This window comes from Pipra filicauda, unplaced genomic scaffold (genome assembly GCF_003945595.2).
Source record: "Pipra filicauda isolate LSUMZ 115617 unplaced genomic scaffold, ASM394559v2 scaffold2_size9829703_pilon, whole genome shotgun sequence".
NCBI classification, from domain to species: Eukaryota; Metazoa; Chordata; class Aves; order Passeriformes; family Pipridae; genus Pipra; species Pipra filicauda.
In genome coordinates this window covers 4,605,523-4,625,493 of record NW_024104421.1, presented here as the reverse complement: position 1 = coordinate 4,625,493, position 19,971 = coordinate 4,605,523, and the positions used below count along the sequence as shown (strand labels likewise).

At 44.7% G+C, this 19,971-nt stretch overlaps 1 protein-coding gene across 2 annotated transcripts in view; it reads left to right on the top strand.

Annotated features, from left to right (window-relative positions):
* The first annotated feature begins 1,189 nt into the window (after positions 1-1,189).
* TMTC1 (transmembrane O-mannosyltransferase targeting cadherins 1) overlaps positions 1,190-19,971 on the top strand; it is a 145,813-nt gene continuing 127,031 nt past the window's right edge. Inside the window, exons 1-5 of one of the 2 annotated variants that reach the window (XM_039383164.1) lie at positions 1,190-1,305; positions 14,118-14,295; positions 15,915-15,988; positions 17,189-17,365; positions 19,391-19,597. In XM_039383164.1, coding sequence (XP_039239098.1) covers positions 1,205-1,305; positions 14,118-14,295; positions 15,915-15,988; positions 17,189-17,365; positions 19,391-19,597 — 737 coding nt within the window. In that variant the 5' untranslated portion in view covers positions 1,190-1,204. Of the gene's footprint in view, positions 1,306-1,713; positions 2,164-14,117; positions 14,296-15,914; positions 15,989-17,188; positions 17,366-19,390; positions 19,598-19,971 lie in introns of those variants that run through there. The other variant, XM_027726647.2, reaches the window with a different exon arrangement.

Here is a 19,971-nt window from a genome sequence, read left to right as displayed (position 1 = left end):
TCAGAATTTCAATTACCTTCAGCCTACTGTAAGGCAATTTCAACATTTAAATCCTACACATTGTCTTTGCTTTCATCAACATTATAGCCTATTCTTTCTCTTCCCCCCCCCCCCCAACTGTCACCATTTTAATTTATGTCAACAAAAAGTCCCAATTCCACCTTTAGGCACTTAATTTCCAGAGCTGCTGGGCACTTGTGGGCTTTGGTACTTCAATGCCTCAGGATACCAGGCTGTTTCTCTTCCCATGCCCATACACAGATGTTGAAGTCTAGTTTTACACACCCAAACTTTGAAACTTTGGTGAAAATGAACACTAACACACCTCCATGAATGGTGTCCCATGCTGGTGAAAGCTCCAGGTAGCCAACTGCCTAAATGTCATCAGCAACTTAAAGAGAAACTTTGAATTGATGACTCTGCTTCTGGTGGAGTTTCCTCCCGTCCCGGATATAAACACTGTCCTAGTTGGAGTTAACTGTTATTTTTAGCTATGACAAAAGTGCATCTGAAAAGCCTGTTCTGTTGCACTTGGAAAATACCAGATCACTCGAAGTGCCAAATATGCTGGGGGAAAAAGCATTCCTGGAGCGGGCTTGCCCCAGACAGTCTGCATGAACTCTCCACGGCTTCCGCTCCCCTCTTTTTCCCACAAGCAGGCAGGCTTGCTCACATGCACGCACGGAGAGCAGCTTGGAACTGCACAGGCTGGTGGTGAACCGTGCTCAGTGTATCGTTTCTCAAGAACAAATTCAAAGTATGTCCAGCGTGTTCATTCACCTAATTGAATCTAAGCTGCTTTGCCAAGCGGTGTTATTGCTTTGGTTGGTTATAAGCAGGAGGCTTTCTCTAAATGGCAAAACCTCATTAATAGAGTCCGTGTTTTCATGTTTTTTGAAAAATCCATGATTACATACCTTTTGTACAGGGCTGAATAGAGGATCTGACCACAACCTTTCCTTAAGTGAAAGTTACTGGGAGTTGTCACTAAGACAAGAAAGGTCATGTATGGGAGGGGATGGACTCACTGCAGGTCTCAAATGATTTTGAAAGAGAGACAGGGGCTGGACCAGAGTAGAGAAAACAAGTTCCATGGCACCAAAACGCTTTCCCCTCCAGCAGGACACAGCGGGGGACTGTTTGGCACAGCTGATGCTGCAGCGTGGAGGGTGTGGGCGAGCACTGATGCTGTGGAGCAGCGTGGATGCGGTGCAGCAGCATCGATACTGGATCAGCACGCACGCTGTGGATGCTGTGGAACAGCGCGGGTGCCGTGGAGCGGGCTGGGATGTTCCCGCGCCCCAGGTGAGTCTGGCCCACAGAAAGGCTGCGACCGGCCATGGAGGGGGGTGCCCGCGGGGAGGTCGGAGGAGGCGCTGGCGCCAGGCGGCAGGGCAGCCCTGGGAGAGGACGGACAGGGCGACCCGGGGCAGCGGGCTGCGCTCCGCGCCCCGCAGCGCTCCCCGCCCGCGGGCGGCGCGGCCCCGCGTGGGAGCTGCCGTGCCCTGGCGCATCCCCCTCCCCGGTGCGCGGGGGGCACCGCGGGCTGAGCCCACCCCGCCGACGGGCTGAGGAGGTGGCGGCGGTGTGACAGCGCGGCAAGGAGCATGCGTGCGGGAGGGGGGGTTGCGAGAGGGAGGAGGAGGAGGAGGAGGAGGAAGAGGAGGAGGGGAGGGATGGCGCGGGGAGGCGGCCGCTGTTTATTTGCAGCCGGGCAGGCAGCGCCTCGGCAGAGCGCGAGTGGCCGGCGGCGGTCCCGCTGCCCGCCCCGCACCATGCGGGCGCCGCTGCCTCCCCGCGCCGCGGCGGAGCCGGAGCCGGGGCAGCCCTGGCGGCGCCCCGCGCCATGGCGGTGACGGGCTCGGTACGGGGCTCCCGCAGCCGGGACCGAGCCGCGCCGGCCCCGTCCCCGTCCCCGCCGGCGGGCGGGCGGCGCGGCGGGGCGGCGGCGGCGGCGGTGCTGGCGGGGCTGTGCGCCCTGTGCTACGGCAACTCGCTGCGGGGCGAGTTCGTGCACGACGACGTCTGGGCCATCGTGAACAACCCTGACGTGCGGGCGGCCGCCCCCGTGTCCGCCGCCTTCGCCAACGACTTCTGGGGCAAGCGCATGGCCGAGAACACCAGCCACAAGTCCTACCGGCCCCTCTGCGTCCTCACCTTCAAGTGAGTGCCCGGCGCCGCGGATCCCGCTCCGCCCGGACCCTCTCCCGGCTCCGCGCCCGGGCGGAGGGGGCCGGCCGGACCCGGGAGGGGGTCGAGGGAGTCCCGCGGCACCCGTCCCGCACCCTCGGCTTCGTGATTCAGCATTTCTGCCCGGAGCTGTGCGGGACGGGGGGCGCCCCGGGGGCGGGCAGGGGGCTCAGCCGCCGGGGCGATCCCGCGGCTCGGCCCGGTGGAAGTTTGCGGGAGGTGAGGAGCGATGAGGCGCCGCTCCGTGAGAGCCCGTCGCTCTCCCGGCAAGTGCCCCGCTTCCCTGGTGGTTTGGGAACAGGTGGCGCCTCTTCCCCAAGCTGCCGGGGGGATAAAAGTGAAATCAGAGCGTTTTGGAAAGCGCTATTGACTGAGAAAGGTGTTCACATAATGTCTTCGCGAGTTCCTCCTCTGCTTTATCTCCAGTACTTTTTCTCCGCAATTGAGTGATCGCGGCAGAAACTTCCCGCGTTCTGTTTTGAAGCAGACTCGTAGTCATCCCTACCTTTCTTCTTACCGCTAAGCGAGGGGTTCAGCCTCGCGGGCTCCGCGCCGTTCTGTGCATCCCTCCTGGCAGCTCCCAGCCTCTCGTGTCAGTCGCGGAGTTCCCCGGCAGCCTCGCTGCTTCAGATGTTCCCTGTGTACCGGGCAGAGTCGTTGAGGAGGAGTTTCGGTTTTATAGGAATGAAGAGAAATTGAACAGCAACAAATTGACAGTTACCATCGCTAATCCTAGAAAGAAAACCCTTGCTTGCCTCTCTCCACGAGGAAAAGAATTTGTTGCAGATCAGTTTAGCTACAATCCATACAGTTTGTCATTCTTTCCATTAGGTTTTTCTCTTTTTAATTTATTCTGATGAAGCCTTAATGATGGTGAATATTTAGCACGTGTTAGTATTTAAAAATGATACCCGTGTTTGCAGGGAGCTGTGCTGAAGAACTGGCGTAGTTGGGCAATGTTTAGCACTCTGGTCCTGTTTGCAGGTGGTCAGTAGATGCTCTTTACAAACTATGGTAGGCATAAGGAATAAACTATGTGGACAGTAACAAGTATGCCAGGAGGGTGTGTTGACTCTGCTAATTGAGCAGTTCTTTAAAAGATCTGATATATAAATAGAATTTCACAAACTACGTGGAAATCACATGTGTCTGTGAAGCAAGAGTGGTTTTTGGGAATGAGACATTCCTTTGGGATTCCCAGGGAACACGTGCTGTCCTTCTGTTGTAAAGGTGGGCTTGGAGCCAAGAGCCATTGGTCTGGGGAAGCAGAGCTGGATGGGCACAGGGTGGCATATCCCTGATAAAGTATAGCTGAACAGCACAAACGCTTTTAGACTGGATTGTTTAGAACAGGTTTTGTGCCTTCTCCTTGAGGGGTGTCTCAGCACGTTTCTGTAAGGAACGATGCGGGTGTAGGTTGCCACGGGCAGAGCTGTCTTTGTGCACACTGAGTGCCTTCTCCAGCGTCTATCCAGCCAAACTGCTGTAGTTGGCGATCTGTCTAATTAATCCATTCGTCAAACAGTACATCTGGGGGTAATGTGAGATGTGCGCGAACCTGTGCGTGTCACCACTGACTGCATGGCATGCAGTATTAGTGCTGGACTTGGCCTCCTAGATCAGGTTGCAGGATTGAGGTTATGTTATGCTAATGAGCAAAAGAGTCTTCAAGTTTAATAATGGAATGCTTTCGTTCTGATTTGTCTGTATTTGAACTGGTTTTGCCTTTGCTGTTGAAAGGTGCGTGCATGTCTCAAAAAAGGATGAAGTGCTGTCTCTGTCTAGTCCTTTTTGGAAGGGAAGTGAGACTAATTTTGTGAGCAAGATTTCATCCTTAATGCTTATAATAACCATACAGCAAAGACATTGGGTCAAAGGCAGAATCATTTGTTCCCCATTTGGCATTGCATTTGGAATAGGGAAGGAATCGTTTATCTTCCCTGGCTGCAGAGGAAGATTATTTCCACAGTGTCCCAATTATCCTTTCAGCCATCCAGTTTCCACATTCTTTCCATTTAATTTCTACCAGTGGGGTGGCAGAGTAAGATGTTAAGAACTGGGTGGAGTGGATCCTCCAAACCTAGCGCTTCCAAAGAAGCCTCAGGGAGCTTTTGCCAAGTGGTACTGAGCCTGTGGTTGAGCCGTGCTCTGCCTGCCTGAGCCATCCACCCCTGCCTTGCCCAGCAGGAGGTTGCTGGCTGCTCTCTCTCCTCCTGCAGAAGGAAAAAGGATTTTTACCCTGATGCTTGTAGAGTGCTCAACAAAAATTGACTCCTAACTGAATGGAAAGGAATGTTGCTAATACTTTTGTTAGAATTTACTGCATCCACTTAGGATACTTGAGAAAACTCTGTGACGTGCTTTGCAGGATCTTGCTGAGGGAGGGGAGAAGGGACCAAAGTATTCTTGTATCTTTACTTTTTTAATTCACTTGTTTTATTTATTTCATTGTTGTGCTACCTTGGTCAAATCCAAGGCATTTTAGTAGCAGCATGAATCTTTATACCTGCCTAGTGACTCTGCTTCTCTTGCATGAAACTTTAATCTGTAAAGGCTTGTTTTGCATCTTGCTGTACTAAGATTAAAGAATCTGGGAGATCTCCAAACCGCATGCACAGAACAGATGTGAAGGGTGGGCTGAAATTTATATCTACAGATCCATCAATCTACAGAAACTTAGTCTCTTTTCTGCCTTTTGTGGCTGTGAAAGTAAGAGGAAGGACTCATGATGCCCTGTGGACTTTTCATTAGGCTGAACATAGCCTATGTATAAGCTACGTGTTCCTGAAATGATCTCAATTAAAAAAATTTATCACCCATCTGTCAGAAAAATCTGAAGCAGACATTGCTGAAATTGTGTAACAGTAGTTCAGTGTCCCTGATGAATTGGAAATCATAAGTGACAGTCCTCATTCCAGTAGACGAATGCTCTGGAGCCAAACAGTGAAAAGAGCTCAAGTATTTGACATCATTCACACCGTATCTGACAGTATGAATGATCAGAGGAAAATAAGAGTGGCCTCTGTTACTGGAACCATTAAGCAAAACTTAAAATATTCATAGAACTGCTGCATTTCTTTGTGTAGGTTAGCATCAGAAGGGGGGGAAAAAAGCCTGCATATGAACTGTTGAATTAAATAATGCTTGCCTTGTGTCTTTGAACTTCTCTTACCTTTTCTCTTGACTTCTATAAAGTAAAGGAGTGTTAAAACTAGTTGGTTCAGAAGCATTCCTATTACACGTGGATAACTGTTAGGTGACAGGTCCAGCACAACTCCTCATCTGCACAGGAGGTGAGATGGTAGGCAATGGTTTTGCTTAGTCCTTAGGGAAAACTTACTTCATGCTCTCTAGTTGCTGTCACTCAGAGGTGTTCACCTGCAGATATTTTCTTCTCCAAGCAGTGATTCAGTATAGTTCTTTCTAAAGAAGGTGACTTTTTTTGGACTTAAGATATACTATTTCTTGGTGTCTTCCTTATAAAATGTTAAGATGAAGGGTAGGAAAAAAAAAGAACTGCCAGTTCTGTAATTCACTCAGGATTTTATATTTAAACTGGGTGCTTTCTGTCTTACACCTTGTCTCCACTAACAGAAGTTCACTGAATCATTTATTCCCTCAGTAGCACTTAAGTTACTCCTTGGTTCCAGTGGTTTTGCAAAAATGTTTCTCAGCTGTTGAAGCAGAAGGTGCAATCCTCAGTGCTGTCTCACTCCCTCTTTCTCTTTTTGTCTGCCAGATCCCCATTTTGGTAGATTTTTCAACCCAGAAACAAACAGGTGATGAAGATTTGGTGTAGTCAGCAGCACAGTGGACTTGGCCTGAAGGTGTCCAGTGGTAGGGAATGGGGAGAGTGAAGCTTTTTGAAGTCCCCACGGATGCCAAGATTTAAAGACTTTTAATCAGATTTGAGCCTCCTGGTTTGCAGGTGGTTGAGAAGTGAAGGTCCTGCCTGCTCAACCTCGTTGGTGGTGCCAAGGCAGATGCTGGTGAGGGAGGTGCCTCAAGTAACAGTTCACCAGGGACAAGAGAATGGTAGTGACAGGTCTAGGACATGTAGCCATGACAAAGACTTGGGAGGATGGCATTGGGCAGAGAAGCACAGCAAATACCTGGTCTTCCTAGGAGGAGAAAGTGACTGTTCACATGGAATATGCTTGGCTCTGTGGGAAGGGTGTAAAAGTTATCTACTCCAGCTGCTGCTGGGTGGCTCTGGTGGTTGAGGAGGAGAGGAGCTGTGGGAGATAAACTGCAAAAGGGAATGCAGCTCTCCCACCAGAAAAGATGTGCACAATTTGTGCACAGAGCTATCCTACTAGTATTTCAGATGGGGAAAAAAAATGGGGGAAAAGATAAATTAAAAAGTCTGGGCTGTGTTCAGGTGCTGACTGCAGAATGGATAACACTCCAGATCTGCCCATCAAGGCTACTGTCCAGTGATGGCTTGGGTAGGTACCTTGCTGGGAAGTAAATGGGACCCTTCAGCAGCAGTTCAGTATTCTTGGTGGGCACCAAGAGCCTAACGTAAGACTACCAGTGACTTCAGATCAAAGCCTTAAGTGACTGTAAGCTTGGATTAGATGTGAATACATACCCAAAGAGAGAACTGATTCAATAATTCACTGCCAGCCTTCTGATCTATCTAGTTGTTTACAGCTGATCCTTCTGTTTTTTCAGCTGTATCAGTGGCATGAGTTTCAAGGACAGGGAGCTTAAGAAAACCTAAACAACCTGGGGAAGGAAAAAAGACCTTAGGTTTTCTTTGTTCTTGATTTAATGCTGTATTACAGTTTGACATCGCAGGGTAATATAGTGGAGCTATAATGTGTCAGGTTAAATACACAGTGCACAAGTATTTTCTTCACTCTGTACATCACAATGTTTAAGATTGTGCCAGTATTTCTCTTGTACAGCTTAGTCTACTATTTCGACCCAAGCTGTGGCAATCACTCTCCACATTGATACTGTGATACCTGCCATGAAATTGATGTAGTACTGGTGTAGCCACACGGGGTGAGGTGCAGTTTGTAAAGAGAAGCAGATGCTTTTATTAGACTAGTTGTGTTGTAGTTGGAATATACAGACACATCTCTAAGCATGTAAGCTTTTCTTTTGACTCAGAGCAGAATGCCTTGCTGCCATTTCAGGTTTCTCCCAAAGCTTGGTGCCTCAAAGCTTAGGGTTTTTTTCCAGGTGCACAGAAGTCTCCCACACAAATGAAATTTTCATAGCAGGTGTCTGATTCTTTTGGTTGCAGGTTGGGACTGTGTTTCTCTAGGGTTGCTTGCACTCCCTGGAAGGAGGACAGGACTGCTGGGGAGGGTCAGGGAGAGCTCCCTGCCCAGGGATGGGGGGCACAGGCCTGGCTGAGGGTCCATGCTGTCAGGCTGCTTGCAGCTGAGCCCAGAGATGAGGATCTGCCCAGTAGGAGAGGTGTGTACAAAAAATTTAGGACTTCTGCCTAGTTACATTTTCTCACTCCTCAATAAAATTTGCCTGTCTCTTGAATTAAAAGCCTTTTATGAGGGGAAGAGTTCACTAATTCTCCTGAATGACTTGGCTGAGGTGAGTTCAGCCACGGTTATTTTTGCTGCTTGCTTCAGGGGTGTTTTGTCTCTATTTAACACCTACCAGTTCCTGGGGATTTTCTCTCATTGGGCATTCTATTCCTCTTGCACCAATGTCACCCTTAATTTTCTTTGGTCATCTTTTACCTAAAAGGCTCAGCTTTCGACCAACCTTCTTACCCACAGGAGCATCCCTGTCAATACTCTTTAGAGTCCATGAAAATAAAGTGCTCTGGCTGCTGCTGGTGAGCTAAAGGCATTTCTCTGCATTTGCTTGCTCTGTTTCTGACTGCTTTCCTGGCCTTTCTCATTTATTGTCTCACGGATTTAAAGAAAGAAAGGGAAAAGAAAAAGGGCTGTTCTCTTTTCACTCACTATGCTTGGTTTTGTTTTGTTTCTCTTTGCTTCTGTATATTAAAACGGCAATTCCTTCATAGTCTGCAGCTTATTTCAAACTAATTTCAAATTCGGTGGAAATCTATTATACCTGGTTTGAAAAACTGTCTTTAGGCCTAATAACTTCATACTAGATTTCTGTTAGTGTTGCTTTCTCTTGTTGATGAGTGACTGTGCCAGCTTGGTTCTTGATCACGTCTCATCTCTCCCTGCACTGGGAAGAGGACTGCCTGATTGATGGCTGCTGAAGAGTTTCACGAGATGTGAGTTTCCGTCAGTGCATTGCTCTTGCTGAGATACTGTTCAAGAATAATTTTTGAAGACAAAACTTCCTTTTGTTCAGTATCCAGATAAAATGACACCTGGTTTGTCGGTTTGTAACTTACCATCATCTGTTTTTTTTTTTTTTTTTTAAGTTTTCCAAGTTTGTGGAGGCAGATCTAAAGTCATGTGAATGATGCTTTCGTTATTCTTAACACAGGGACGATCATCACACCACACTTCCTGGGGTTTCACTAGGAATTTTTGACCTGGCATATTTGCTGCTTTCGAGGTGCTGCTTCTTCCCAGTCTAATTGTGATTTCTATTTTCTTTTCCTAACTCTGCTGGAAAGCAGTAACCTGCTTTGAATGCCAGCACTTAACTAGTGCTCTTGTAAGTGATGACTGCTGCGCTCTAAGGGAGTTGCTGTAGCTTGGGAATTGATACGGCCTCTGTCTTCTCAGTCACCATTATAGCAAATCAAGGAACAAACCATTTAAGCCTTATTGTCCATTTAATTCTGAGGCATTGTACTGTACTATGGAAAGATTACCAGCACAAATCAGCACAAAGTGCTGTTGCACTGTGGTGGAAACTCTGCCCTGCTTGTGCTGGCTGTTGCACTAACACTTCTGCAAAGGCGCTTATTTTCTGTTTACTGCTACAGGTTTCTCATTAATCTTTAAGCTGTTTCCACAAAGAGCTTTAACCATTATTGCCACTGATGCAGCTGCACCTCTTTTGGAGTGCAAATGCTCATTTTCCTGGCACGCAGTACATGCATCTGTGGAGTTTATAAGTAGATTTCACCATACACTGAAATTGGGTATTACTTTGCATAAAGTTTGCCATATATAACACACAATTTCAACAGGAAAAGAAGATCACAGGAAACTTAATGCATTCTTATGTTAAGATTAATTTATATAAATCTACATGTGAGCTTTCCTTTATAAAAACTGTAGGAGTTTTATGAGGTGTAGGATGCTCTGAGACTTTCCATTAAGTGTTACTTGCTATAACAAATTACCATTATTATCCTGTGCATTTCTGTTTCATAACATGTTGTGTTTCTCTGTTAGTCTTTTGAAAATCATAAAACAGATTAAACTAAACAAGAGCTGCCCAGGGATAATAATGAAGTCTATAAAAAGAGAAACTTGCCAATTATAGTTTACAATATTATTAAATCATAAGAGGCCTTAAAAAGGGTTGAATGAGTCTTCGTGTGTACAAGTGGATGAAAAGCACTATATTAGAACCTGGGAGTGCTGGTGATTATATACAGTCACTGGATATTTTTGGGATTTGTCTCTTGCATCATAGACCCCTCTGGTTCTGGGTCTGTGAGGATGAAGTCACTGAGTCCCACTCTATTTCCAGACCCTCTCTATAGGGAATTGCTTGCCCAGATGTGTCCCTGTCTGATGACTTATCTAGAGGAGGTGTGAGTTCCTGTGGCTTGAGGGTAGCATGGTCCCTGCTCTACAAATGCCATTCTTTGGGGTGGCTGTGCCAGTGGGATGGAGGGCTGGTGGTTAACTGTGGGTTCTGATAGATGTCACTTTTCTTTTAAGAACCAGAATGATTTACCACTTCTGGAGAGCTGTTTTACAGGCTCTACTCAGTGAACCTTCAACAGCTGGTGCCTGTGAAAGTCTCTTTCTGAGAGTGGAGCTGTGTAATTCCTTTTCCTAGAGTGGATGGTGAAGGAACGGAAAAGCTACTGTAGGTGGCAAGCAAACTATGCTGCTGTTCCTGGAAAACATCCATTAGCCTTAACAAAATCAAGTGATTTTTATGTTAGATATATTTCTTATTTTAGTATACCTCCTGCTTGGGCAGGTAGTTTTGGCAGTGCTCTGCATTGGGTGTGACATGCTGAACCACACGTGCTACAACACTTGGACACAAAGACAAGTGTTGGGACGAGAGTCTTGGCTTGTGTACGTGTTTCATTGCAGACTTCTCTCCCTGGTGAGGCGTGCAATTGATGCTGAGATTTCTGCTATCAGTTTTTATTTTGGTTGCAGCCTGGCTGATGCTTATCAGATCTTTTGGAAGATACCTGTCAATGTCACCTAGCATGGAGAGGCTGCTCTTTGGTATATGTGCTCTTCTCCTCCTTTATCTTGTGTCTTTTGAGGGCCTTTGTGTCTGAACTGCCATTTGCCGTTTCCCAGGAGGCTAAGTGCACTCTTTGACTCCAGGGCCTCTTCCAGCAGAGGTGTTGAAGCAATGAAAAACTTCTCCATGTATTTTGTGGGTGGCTCCCTTGAGGAAAGACCTCCTTGTCTGAGATGGTTGTGTCTCCTCTTTCAGATGTCTCTATTTCGAGGAGCACTATCACTTGCTCTATTCAGCCCCAGATCTTTAGAATGCTGTTTGCAAGCAGGTCTCTGGTTTGACAAGCAATCAGTTCAAAAAGCCTGGCCAGCCAGCCCAAAGCATCTGCTCTCCTAGCTGTGTGCTCTACCAAGCCTGTAACACATACCTTACAAGCTCAGACAGATGTTATGATCTTCATGCAGAAGTGGCTAAGGTCTTCCAGCCCACATGATCTGAATTTCCCCATTTCTGGCCAGTTTAAATATGGAAATACAAGGACAATACCACCCTCACCCCTTCCAACGGAGTATGGTTGTTGCTTGCCAGAACTTTTGTTCATGAACATTATGTTGGAGAAAGACCGTTTCTTCCTTAATTTTGAGATTCATATCTCTGTTTTACTTCCTTTGTTTACTGAGCTGTGTGTTGTGTATAATTGCTACATGCTGCTGCCAGTAAACAAAGACAAGGGTATTAAAGTTTAAGAAGGGAGAAGTAATTTTTTGTTTACCCATCCTCTCCTGGTCCCTTGGCTAGAAGTTGCTCCATAGTTCCTCTACTATGGAAAGCCAAATTTGCTCCACTGCAGGCTGCCTTTTCCCCCCCATGGGTATGTGAGCGTGCTGGGGAGTTCTTGTGACTTGAATTAAAGCTGTTTGGAGACCCAGATTTGCTCACCCATTTGACGTACAATAAATTCAACCACTGCTAATGTTTCAACATCATTCTGCTGGGACTGTTTCAGGACGAAAGAATGTTTCCTTTGTTGCCGTGTGGCCTAATTTCTTATGACAAAGAGCTTTGGCAGCAAAAAAACACTGGTGTGAATATAGCACCTGCACACACTCATGTTTAGTGTTCATGGACCACCAAAGATGGTGTTTAAACCATACACTGAAGTATGCTTGCAGTCTGATTTTGGTGTTTATTGGAAGGCTTATCTGAATAACACGGTATCGTTATGTCTGTGTTTTGTTCTGCTTTTATTTAGTTTATACAAAAAATACACTGGGGAACAGCCAAGCTGCTCAGCTGATGCTCTTACAGAGCTGTTTTCAATAATTTACATCAGGTAACTCACAGCTTACAAGCCTCATTGACTTGATGTGTTCACCCTAAGAAGGGGCATGAGGAGCACACCCTGCCTTTGGGATAGGGGACCTGATGGGGGGCAGGAAGATTCCTTCCCTGTAAGGTTCTGCCTCTCCTGCCAGTAGAACTGTTTTGCAGGATGGGAAGGGATCAGGTGTGTTCCATGAAGACTAATGATAGATTTTTTTCAAGGGTGTTGTCAGATGTCATGGGTTTAGTGATTAATTTTCACAACTTGGCCAAATAAATAAATAAATGAGAATCTCTCACATTTTTGTCCATAGGTTCATATCACCTGATAGCCTGAGCACTTTGTCTTCACCGTCCTCACCTGCTGCACCTGCTCACTCCAGAAATCAGGTTACCAGAGCACACTTTGGCATTTGAGGGAGAACGATGGCAACAACTGTGCTCCGGCTGATTTACAGCCAGAAATGATTCACTGTTATAAAGAGCGTGTCCTGCAGGTGATCCCTGACATTGTGCACATCTGCAGGTGTCTCTGAGCAGGATCTTTGGCTCCTTTGGGACGGGGGGGGGGCACTGTACTGCCCCTTGTTCCCCTCTGTGCACTGAAAGCAAGGTTTAAGCCTGGGGGTTCCTGCTGCTGCAGTGTATTTGCAGCTGAAACTCTGGCTGGATGTCTGTTACTGCCATTCGTTGTGGTTTGTCATTCAGCACTGGTAGAAATGAGGGAAAGTGATGGATGTTGCTGCCCTGAAGTGGCTTGCAGGAGAAATGGGATAAAAAAAGAAAAAGCCCCAACTCTTCATGTATTCTTGAACCACACAGTCTGATGTCTTGTCAAAATGTAACTGCATCAACCCATACTTCAAAGGGAAAGGTCAAGTCATTCTAAAAATCTCACTTTTTCCCAAACTTTCTGAGTTTCAGCTGTTGCCTCCACAAACACTCCAGTGGGAGCACAGCAGGAATGCACAAGTAAGGCTCCTGGTTCTGGTCAAGTTAGATTGGCCTGGAAAATGCAACCCAGGACAGCTAGCACTCTGTTGCTTATGAATAAGGAATGTAGAGAGTTATTTATAAAAAACATATGTTGTCTGGCCGTCACAGACCTCTCCACACCTCCTCTGTCTCACAAAAAAAACTAAGGTGTTTGCACAGTAGCAACAGCTCAGTGGCTTTGCTGTTGGGTCGTGTATGTCATGGGAGACCTGGAGTCTCTGAGTAACAACAGGAAGGATTACTGACCCTATAGCATGTTTACATCTACATGCAAAATATTTAGATTGAGTTGTCTTTTCCCTGGGTATCTTGTAGTTTTTTTTTTAAAAAATGCCCTTTAGCATTAGTTAAGGGGCATTTTCCCGAATTCCTTGTTCATATATGGAGTGTTCCCTAGACATAGACTCCATGTGTATGTGTGTATATATGTGTGAGTATATATATATGTGTCCAAATGTACAGATGCTGTTAATACTAGAGAGAATTATCTGCAACTGCATCTAAGTCAAACTTGTCAGCAGCTGTTAAGCAAGCTGGCTGTAAAAAACAGTGACCAGAAAAATGTGTTAATACATGCTGTCAAACAAATGTCATAACAGCTTGTTACATTTTATTTTTTGTTGTGATCGACACAAATAATGAACCCTAATTGTCTCATGGAATCTAGGGTCATGTTAGCTATCTTATCTTTACTGTCAATGTCCTTATAAAAATGATGGTCACTCTTAGATGAGCTTCTTTATGTAGTCCCCAAGTCAGTAAAGCATTTAAATAAATGCTTAACCTTCATTATGTGGAAGTATTCTGGAAGTTAAATGGGAATAAATGCCCCTGTAATGCTACGCAGATGCTCCAGTGCCTTACCAATCCCTGGCTGTTCCCAAGCACAAACATCTATTCCATAGTAGAAAATAACTACCTGTGTTGTAAAGCTGCCACATGTCCAACAGGACTGCAGAAGGTGCCAACAGGGAAATAGGACCAGTGCCATATTTCTGATGTTGGCCGGGGTTATTTGCTGCTGAGGAAGCACGGGCATTGTCTCACTACAGTAAACTGTGCTGGGAGGGCACAAGCCTCTCCTATCTCTGTGTAAAGAAGGTTGCCAAATGCAACAACATATTATAATAATTGGGGAAGTGATTTCTCTTTAATCAGATAAACCAGGAGTTTAGAGCGATTTTTCAGTAATTAGTTGAGTAGCATATATGTTAGAAGACTGCAAATCGGGCAATAGGCGTATTTTAGACTGTTTGAAAGATGTCCTGCTATTACAAGACCTCTCCAAATCTAGTAACGGTTTTGTTTCCTTACAGATTAAACATATTGCTGGCTGGTATGAACCCCTTCTATTTCCACGCAGTGAATGTAATTTTACACTGTCTGGTGACTGTTGTGCTGATGTACACTTGTGACAAAGCTGTGTTCAAGGACTGTCGACTTGCTTTTGTCACGGCGCTGTTCTTTGCTGTGCATCCCATTCACACCGAGGCTGTAAGTATGTGGCACAAAAGCTAAAAATAAATTCATTCTTTAAAATTTTAATTTTTTTTAAGGAAACCTCTGAGTCATACAAAATATGGTACTTGTGATTTTTGCTGTGGAGGAGCAGAAGTGAGAATGTACTATATTTAAAGTAATTTGCAGGAGTCATTAAGAAAAACGTGTATTCATACTTGCAGTCTTTCTGTTCTGGCACTAAATTCTCAATGATGGTCCTAATCAGCAATGCTGGGAATAAATGGACAGTCATGAGTCTTCTGAAACCAAAGACCTCAGTGAGGCCGTGCTCTCCTGCTGGGACATTGTTACATGCCTTCAGTCATCTCCTGTAGTCATCAATTTAAGGGAGAAAAAGTGAAGGGAGCATTATTCTGGAGGAGCTCGCTCAGATGGAGGTGATCTGACCCATGGATTAATTTATATTGATTTCAGTTAAAAGCCAGGAGTATCATCTTAGGAAAAAACACAACTTGTTAGCTTAATGAACGTCAGGATAAGTTTACGGAGCAACGGCTCATATTGGACATTTTTCTGTTCTTACAAGGAAATGTTTTAAGGCGTTGTCATTCTAAAACTGCAGTCTATTAACATGAGGAGACACTCCTGTAGCTAAAAAAAAGGAATGCACTCCTTAGCTGAGATCCCACTGACATCACCTGCTCTCATTACAAGCCTTTGTAAACGAGTGAGGGGGAAATGGCTGCTGCACCCAGAACTTTTGAGGAGAGATTACCTTAATAACAAAAAACCACAAGCTTTACAGTTACTCCTTGTGCTGTGTTGTGTGAACTAATCAGCTAGGCTGCTTTTGATAATACAGCTTTTATACTATAAGGGAGGTTTTAGAAGAGGCACTCTTTGAATTTATTTTTGTCTGGGTCAGAACTTTAAAAGGTTAAAATAAATGCCAGAGCGCTGGATATGGCTTAATTATATAATCTCAAAAGGGGCGAAATTTCAAAGGGCCTTTTATTCGCTTTATGGGTGATTTTTAGATCTTTATGAAATAGGATATTGAAATAATTGTAAAAAAGAGTGTTTATACATTCTTCTTCATTATTCCCTTTTTTACGAAAAGATTTGGTTAATTAATATGTAGAAAAATCTCCCATAAACTCAGACTGTTCATAAAGAGAATAAATTATATATCACTGTATCCCTTTTTGGTGATAAAGTTCATTCAAATATTATTTATTAATTCATTCCTATATAATAAATCTTTTCCAAAGAGTTGCTGTTTCAGTAGTCTTTTTCTTTAACAAATATCAGTTCTTGGAATTGGATGCATTTCTCATCTGAGCCTTATTATACAAAATTAAAACTGATTCCTAACATTGGCATTCTCTATGCAACTTTATTAATATTTTAATAGGAAAATAAGGAATGACTTAACTGTTGGCTTACTCATTTGTTTTACCAAGTGAGAAATGCAGCAGGCAAAACTGGACATATCCTACACTCTCCAAGTAACGTTTTGCTGTAGTGAGGGAGGATAACACTGAAAGATAAAAAGCTTAAAATAGTAGTTAGCATGGATTGTTGAGGCAGTCACTGAGTGTTCATGCCTTTTTATGTATGTGTTTTTACACCTGTGTGTCTTTTCCTTTCAGGTAACAGGTATAGTAGGCAGAGCAGATGTCCTGGCCTGTCTACTCTTTCTGTTGGCTTTTCTCTCCTATAATAGGTATGTGGTAACATTGTGAGATTCTCTGGTCTGAGGAGGGGAGCAAAGGGAAACCTGTCAGTTTTTGGTTGTTGTTGGCTGAGGTACTTCCCCCAGCACTGCTGCACGGAAGTGTCCTGGCCCCTGCTTTCACTACGGTGATGCTTATGAGAACAAATAAACATAAAACCAGAAGTCAGCATTTATAGTTCCCTTTTCCATTGACATGACAGCTGACCATACACCAGAGGATGGTGTGTAGAGCTAAAAATTATAAAGAAATGTTTTCAACAGAAGACAAATTGCCTGAATGTAGAGTGAAGAACAGACAAATGCTTGCCTGCCCTTGAAATACATGCTATGACTGTAGGACTCTGAAATACCTGGTCTGGGAGAGTTGAAGATTGTGTCCAGACCATTAGTCATCCTTTTCAGATGAAAACTTGGCACTGTTTGCTGGTCTGTGTTCTAAAACTGTGACTGAACAAGTATAGATACAGAAATAGCTTACTTGGGTGGGGTTTCTGTGCCTTTTGCATTGTTTACATTTAGAAATAACATTGTTTGCATTTAGAAATAGCACTGTGTCATCACGGCCATGGGGAAATCTGCACATATCCCTATATACCTCTTGGGCTGTTTGCTACAAACCAACAATGCTGTTTTCATCAGAAGGTTTCAGTGTGTGTAAAACTGGTAGTGACCCCACAAGAATCTGCCTGTTGATTTCGGTTCTTTCTTGCCTTCTCCCCTCTGACACAGGCTTACTGCCCAGTCTGTTAATGATTAGGACACATCTTTGATTCAGGGGACATGGGTAGAATGGAGGAATCTTTGCTTGCCTAGTGCTCTTTGTCACATAAGGAAAATTAAGCATGTATGTTCTAGATGACAGAAAGCAGGTGTTTTTCTGCCCTCACTGTCTTTGTACTTACTCTGCCTTCCTCTGGCTGTTTCAAGTCCATTTTATTTTTCTGCTTGTCTTTTTTTTCCCCTCTTGTGCACCAAGAATTCGAGCAGCTCCATTATTTGTGTTTTACTTTCCCGTTCTGTGTCTAAACCTTTCTTCACTCATCAGCAAACAGTGTAGATTGTTCATGTCTTAACATGTTCATGTCAGCATCTCAGGAAATTAAGGAAGTGTCTCAGTATTTGTGTGAATGTAGTAAACATGAAAATAACAGAGAAGTTGAGATAGTTTCTGTCAATTCTATTTTTCAGGAGTGTGGATCAGCTTTATGTTGGGGAACATTTCCCTCCCACTGCCTCCCCATTCTTTTTGCTGCTTAGTTTATTCCTTGGGACGTGTGCAATGCTGGTGAAAGAAACTGGAGTCACTGTGTTTGGTGTGTGCTTGGTTTATGACTTCTTTTCCCTCTCCTACAATGGACTCAAACTGTAAGTAACCTGTTGTGCTCGCTATGCTTTTCAAGTGTTTCCACCTGCGAGTCCAAAATATATATTATTATATATAGCACTGGGGAAGATGGACTTGCCCTGCTGAATTAAATGGGACACATTTGACAAATTTGGAGGCACCAAGGTTTTATTCTGTGGGTTTTTTGTTTGGGTTTTTTGTTGGGTTTTTTTTGAGGGAAAGGATGTTTGTTTTCTCTTTTTGTTTGTTGCTCTCTTGTGGCCTGAATAACTTCTGCTGGATAGATAGACCAGATGTGAAGAACTGATCCCTAAAATGCTCTGGCAAGACTAACATTTATGTTTTCTGTGGGAGTTCTGACCGAAGCATCAACATCTTTAGATATCTCTGGCTTAACTCCTTTCATTAGCAATGCCTGCTTGACTGTTCAATCACAATGTCATGGGTTTAGAAATATCGTATGATGATTAGTAGTAAAATCAGGTTTGATTTTTTTTCTGTCCTTGCAGAACAGAAGAAGGGGGAAGATATCCATCCAGTTCTGGAATGATTGGAATAATTAGCAGCTCTCAGCAGTTGCTGGAGAAAAATTAAAAACTTTGAAGTTTGTACCCCTCATCCACTCAGTGTCACAAATAACTATGCTATTCGCTATCTCCATTAAAAGTCAGAAGTCCTTTGTTTTATAGGCACTGAGTTTTTTATCTGTTTCTCTGCCAAAACATCTCTGGTGCAGATCTGTCAATGAGTGAATGTAAGAGTTTACTGCCACTGAGAATGGGAGGTCTTGTTCCTGCTATAACTTCTTGTGTTCCCACCGGTGCTGCCCCGTCAGCTCTGGAACCTGCACGCCCCCGTGTGTGCTCGTGTATCTGGGTTATAAAAAACCCAAGACACCATAAAAAAGGATACCGAAATCATGTTTTCTGCCACAGTGAATTGAATCAGCTCCTAGAGGTGTTTGGGGAATGCCAGAGTTGGCACAATGCGAGAGCAGCAAATGTAGGGAGGAGAAGGACTCTGCTCTTTCAGGACCATCTGGCTTCCCTCCCATTTCAGCCCTTTCTCTAGATCCTAACAGGGTATAGACCACGTTTTAGGCTCCCCTGCCCTCCCTCTGGCCCCTCTAGCAGCAATAGCAATCAGAGGGCAGGTATGATGGATCAGCAAAGGATTTCTCCTCTTTTGACTGCATAAGTAATTCATAATGGTGGGCAAGTAGCCAGGAAGATTTCTGGGGACTGACAGCCAGCACGCTTGTTAACACTTGCATTTACAGTCTGACAGGCGTGTTCCAAGAGCTGCCTGGGTAAAGGGAACACAACTGTTAATTAATTGGTGGAAAATCTGTGCCTTCCCCCTTCCCTCAATCTCCCCCTTCCAACAGGTTCACATTCCAGTGCCCTCTTCAAGTTATTTCTTTGCTTTAATGGCATCCAGTTGCCCAGATGTGGCACTTACATAGCTTGTAGAAATGAAGTTCTGTAGTCCAGATGTGCTACATTTTCATATCTGCTCTGGTTCTGTGTATTGTGCACTCATTTGTTGTTTGTGCTGCTCAGGACATCTTTCCTGCATTTGACTTTAAGGGACAGCAGAAAATAAACAGCCTTCTATGTGCTGCTCAAACTCAGCCCCTGCTCCTTCCTCTAACCTGTACAGATTTGTTTTCTGTTTAAAAGAGGTGGAACATCAATTATTTTCTGAAGCAAAAAATTAGGAAGGGCATCATATTCTTCCTCACAGTGCTTCCCATCTTACCAGAGTTTCAGAAGACAGCTTGATACAGGACTGCTCCTCTTCTGTTGCTGTTAAGTCTCTTCCTTTAGATCCAGTTTGGAGCTAATAAATCCTTCCCTCCCGGCATGCAAAGACTTTGTCTTTTGGATTAAATAAAATGTCACCTCTTGTAGTTAGATATCTTGTTGTGCTGATTTCATAATGGTCAACCTTTTGATAAGTAAAAGTGGGAAAAGGAAAATCCTTAAATCCTTTTCTTTCCCCTTCCCCTTCTTGTTTTCCCTTTTCTCTGCATGTGTAATCAGGAGAAATGGAGGGATCCACCAGAGACCTGCCCGGCAGCCCGTGGCTTCTCCCTCTGCCCCGCTGCAGGTCCCCCTGGCCAGTCGGGAGAACGGGAAGCATCGCTTTGCTCACCGGGGCACCTGGAGCTCCTGCCATCCGGCGTCATCTGAGGAGCAGCGGAGCGGTGGCCTTTCTGTGCCCAGCAGAGCCATGTGGGCCATTCGGAGGTACTGCTGGCTACCTGCAGCTGATCCTACCTTAAAATGTCAAGTCACTTTGTTTTAGCCGTTTTTATCCTGAAATGCGCTGCAATATTTCTTATGCTACCGGGGAAGGAAGAGAGGAGAAGGTAGAAGGAATGTCCAGGGAAGAAAGAGGAGAGTATCCGAGGACTTTCCGTGTCTAGGAATTCTCTGTCCTAATATGGTACTGGCAGGCAATGCTTTTCTTCCCAGCTTCTCCATGGAGAAAGCAAAAACTGTCATGTTGTTTTGAATGTGAAGAGGGAGGAGTATGCACATGTATACAATAATGCTTGAAGTGAGGTGAGTGCAGTGCAAGTAGCTTATTAAGGGATATTGCTGTGTATCTATATGTATGT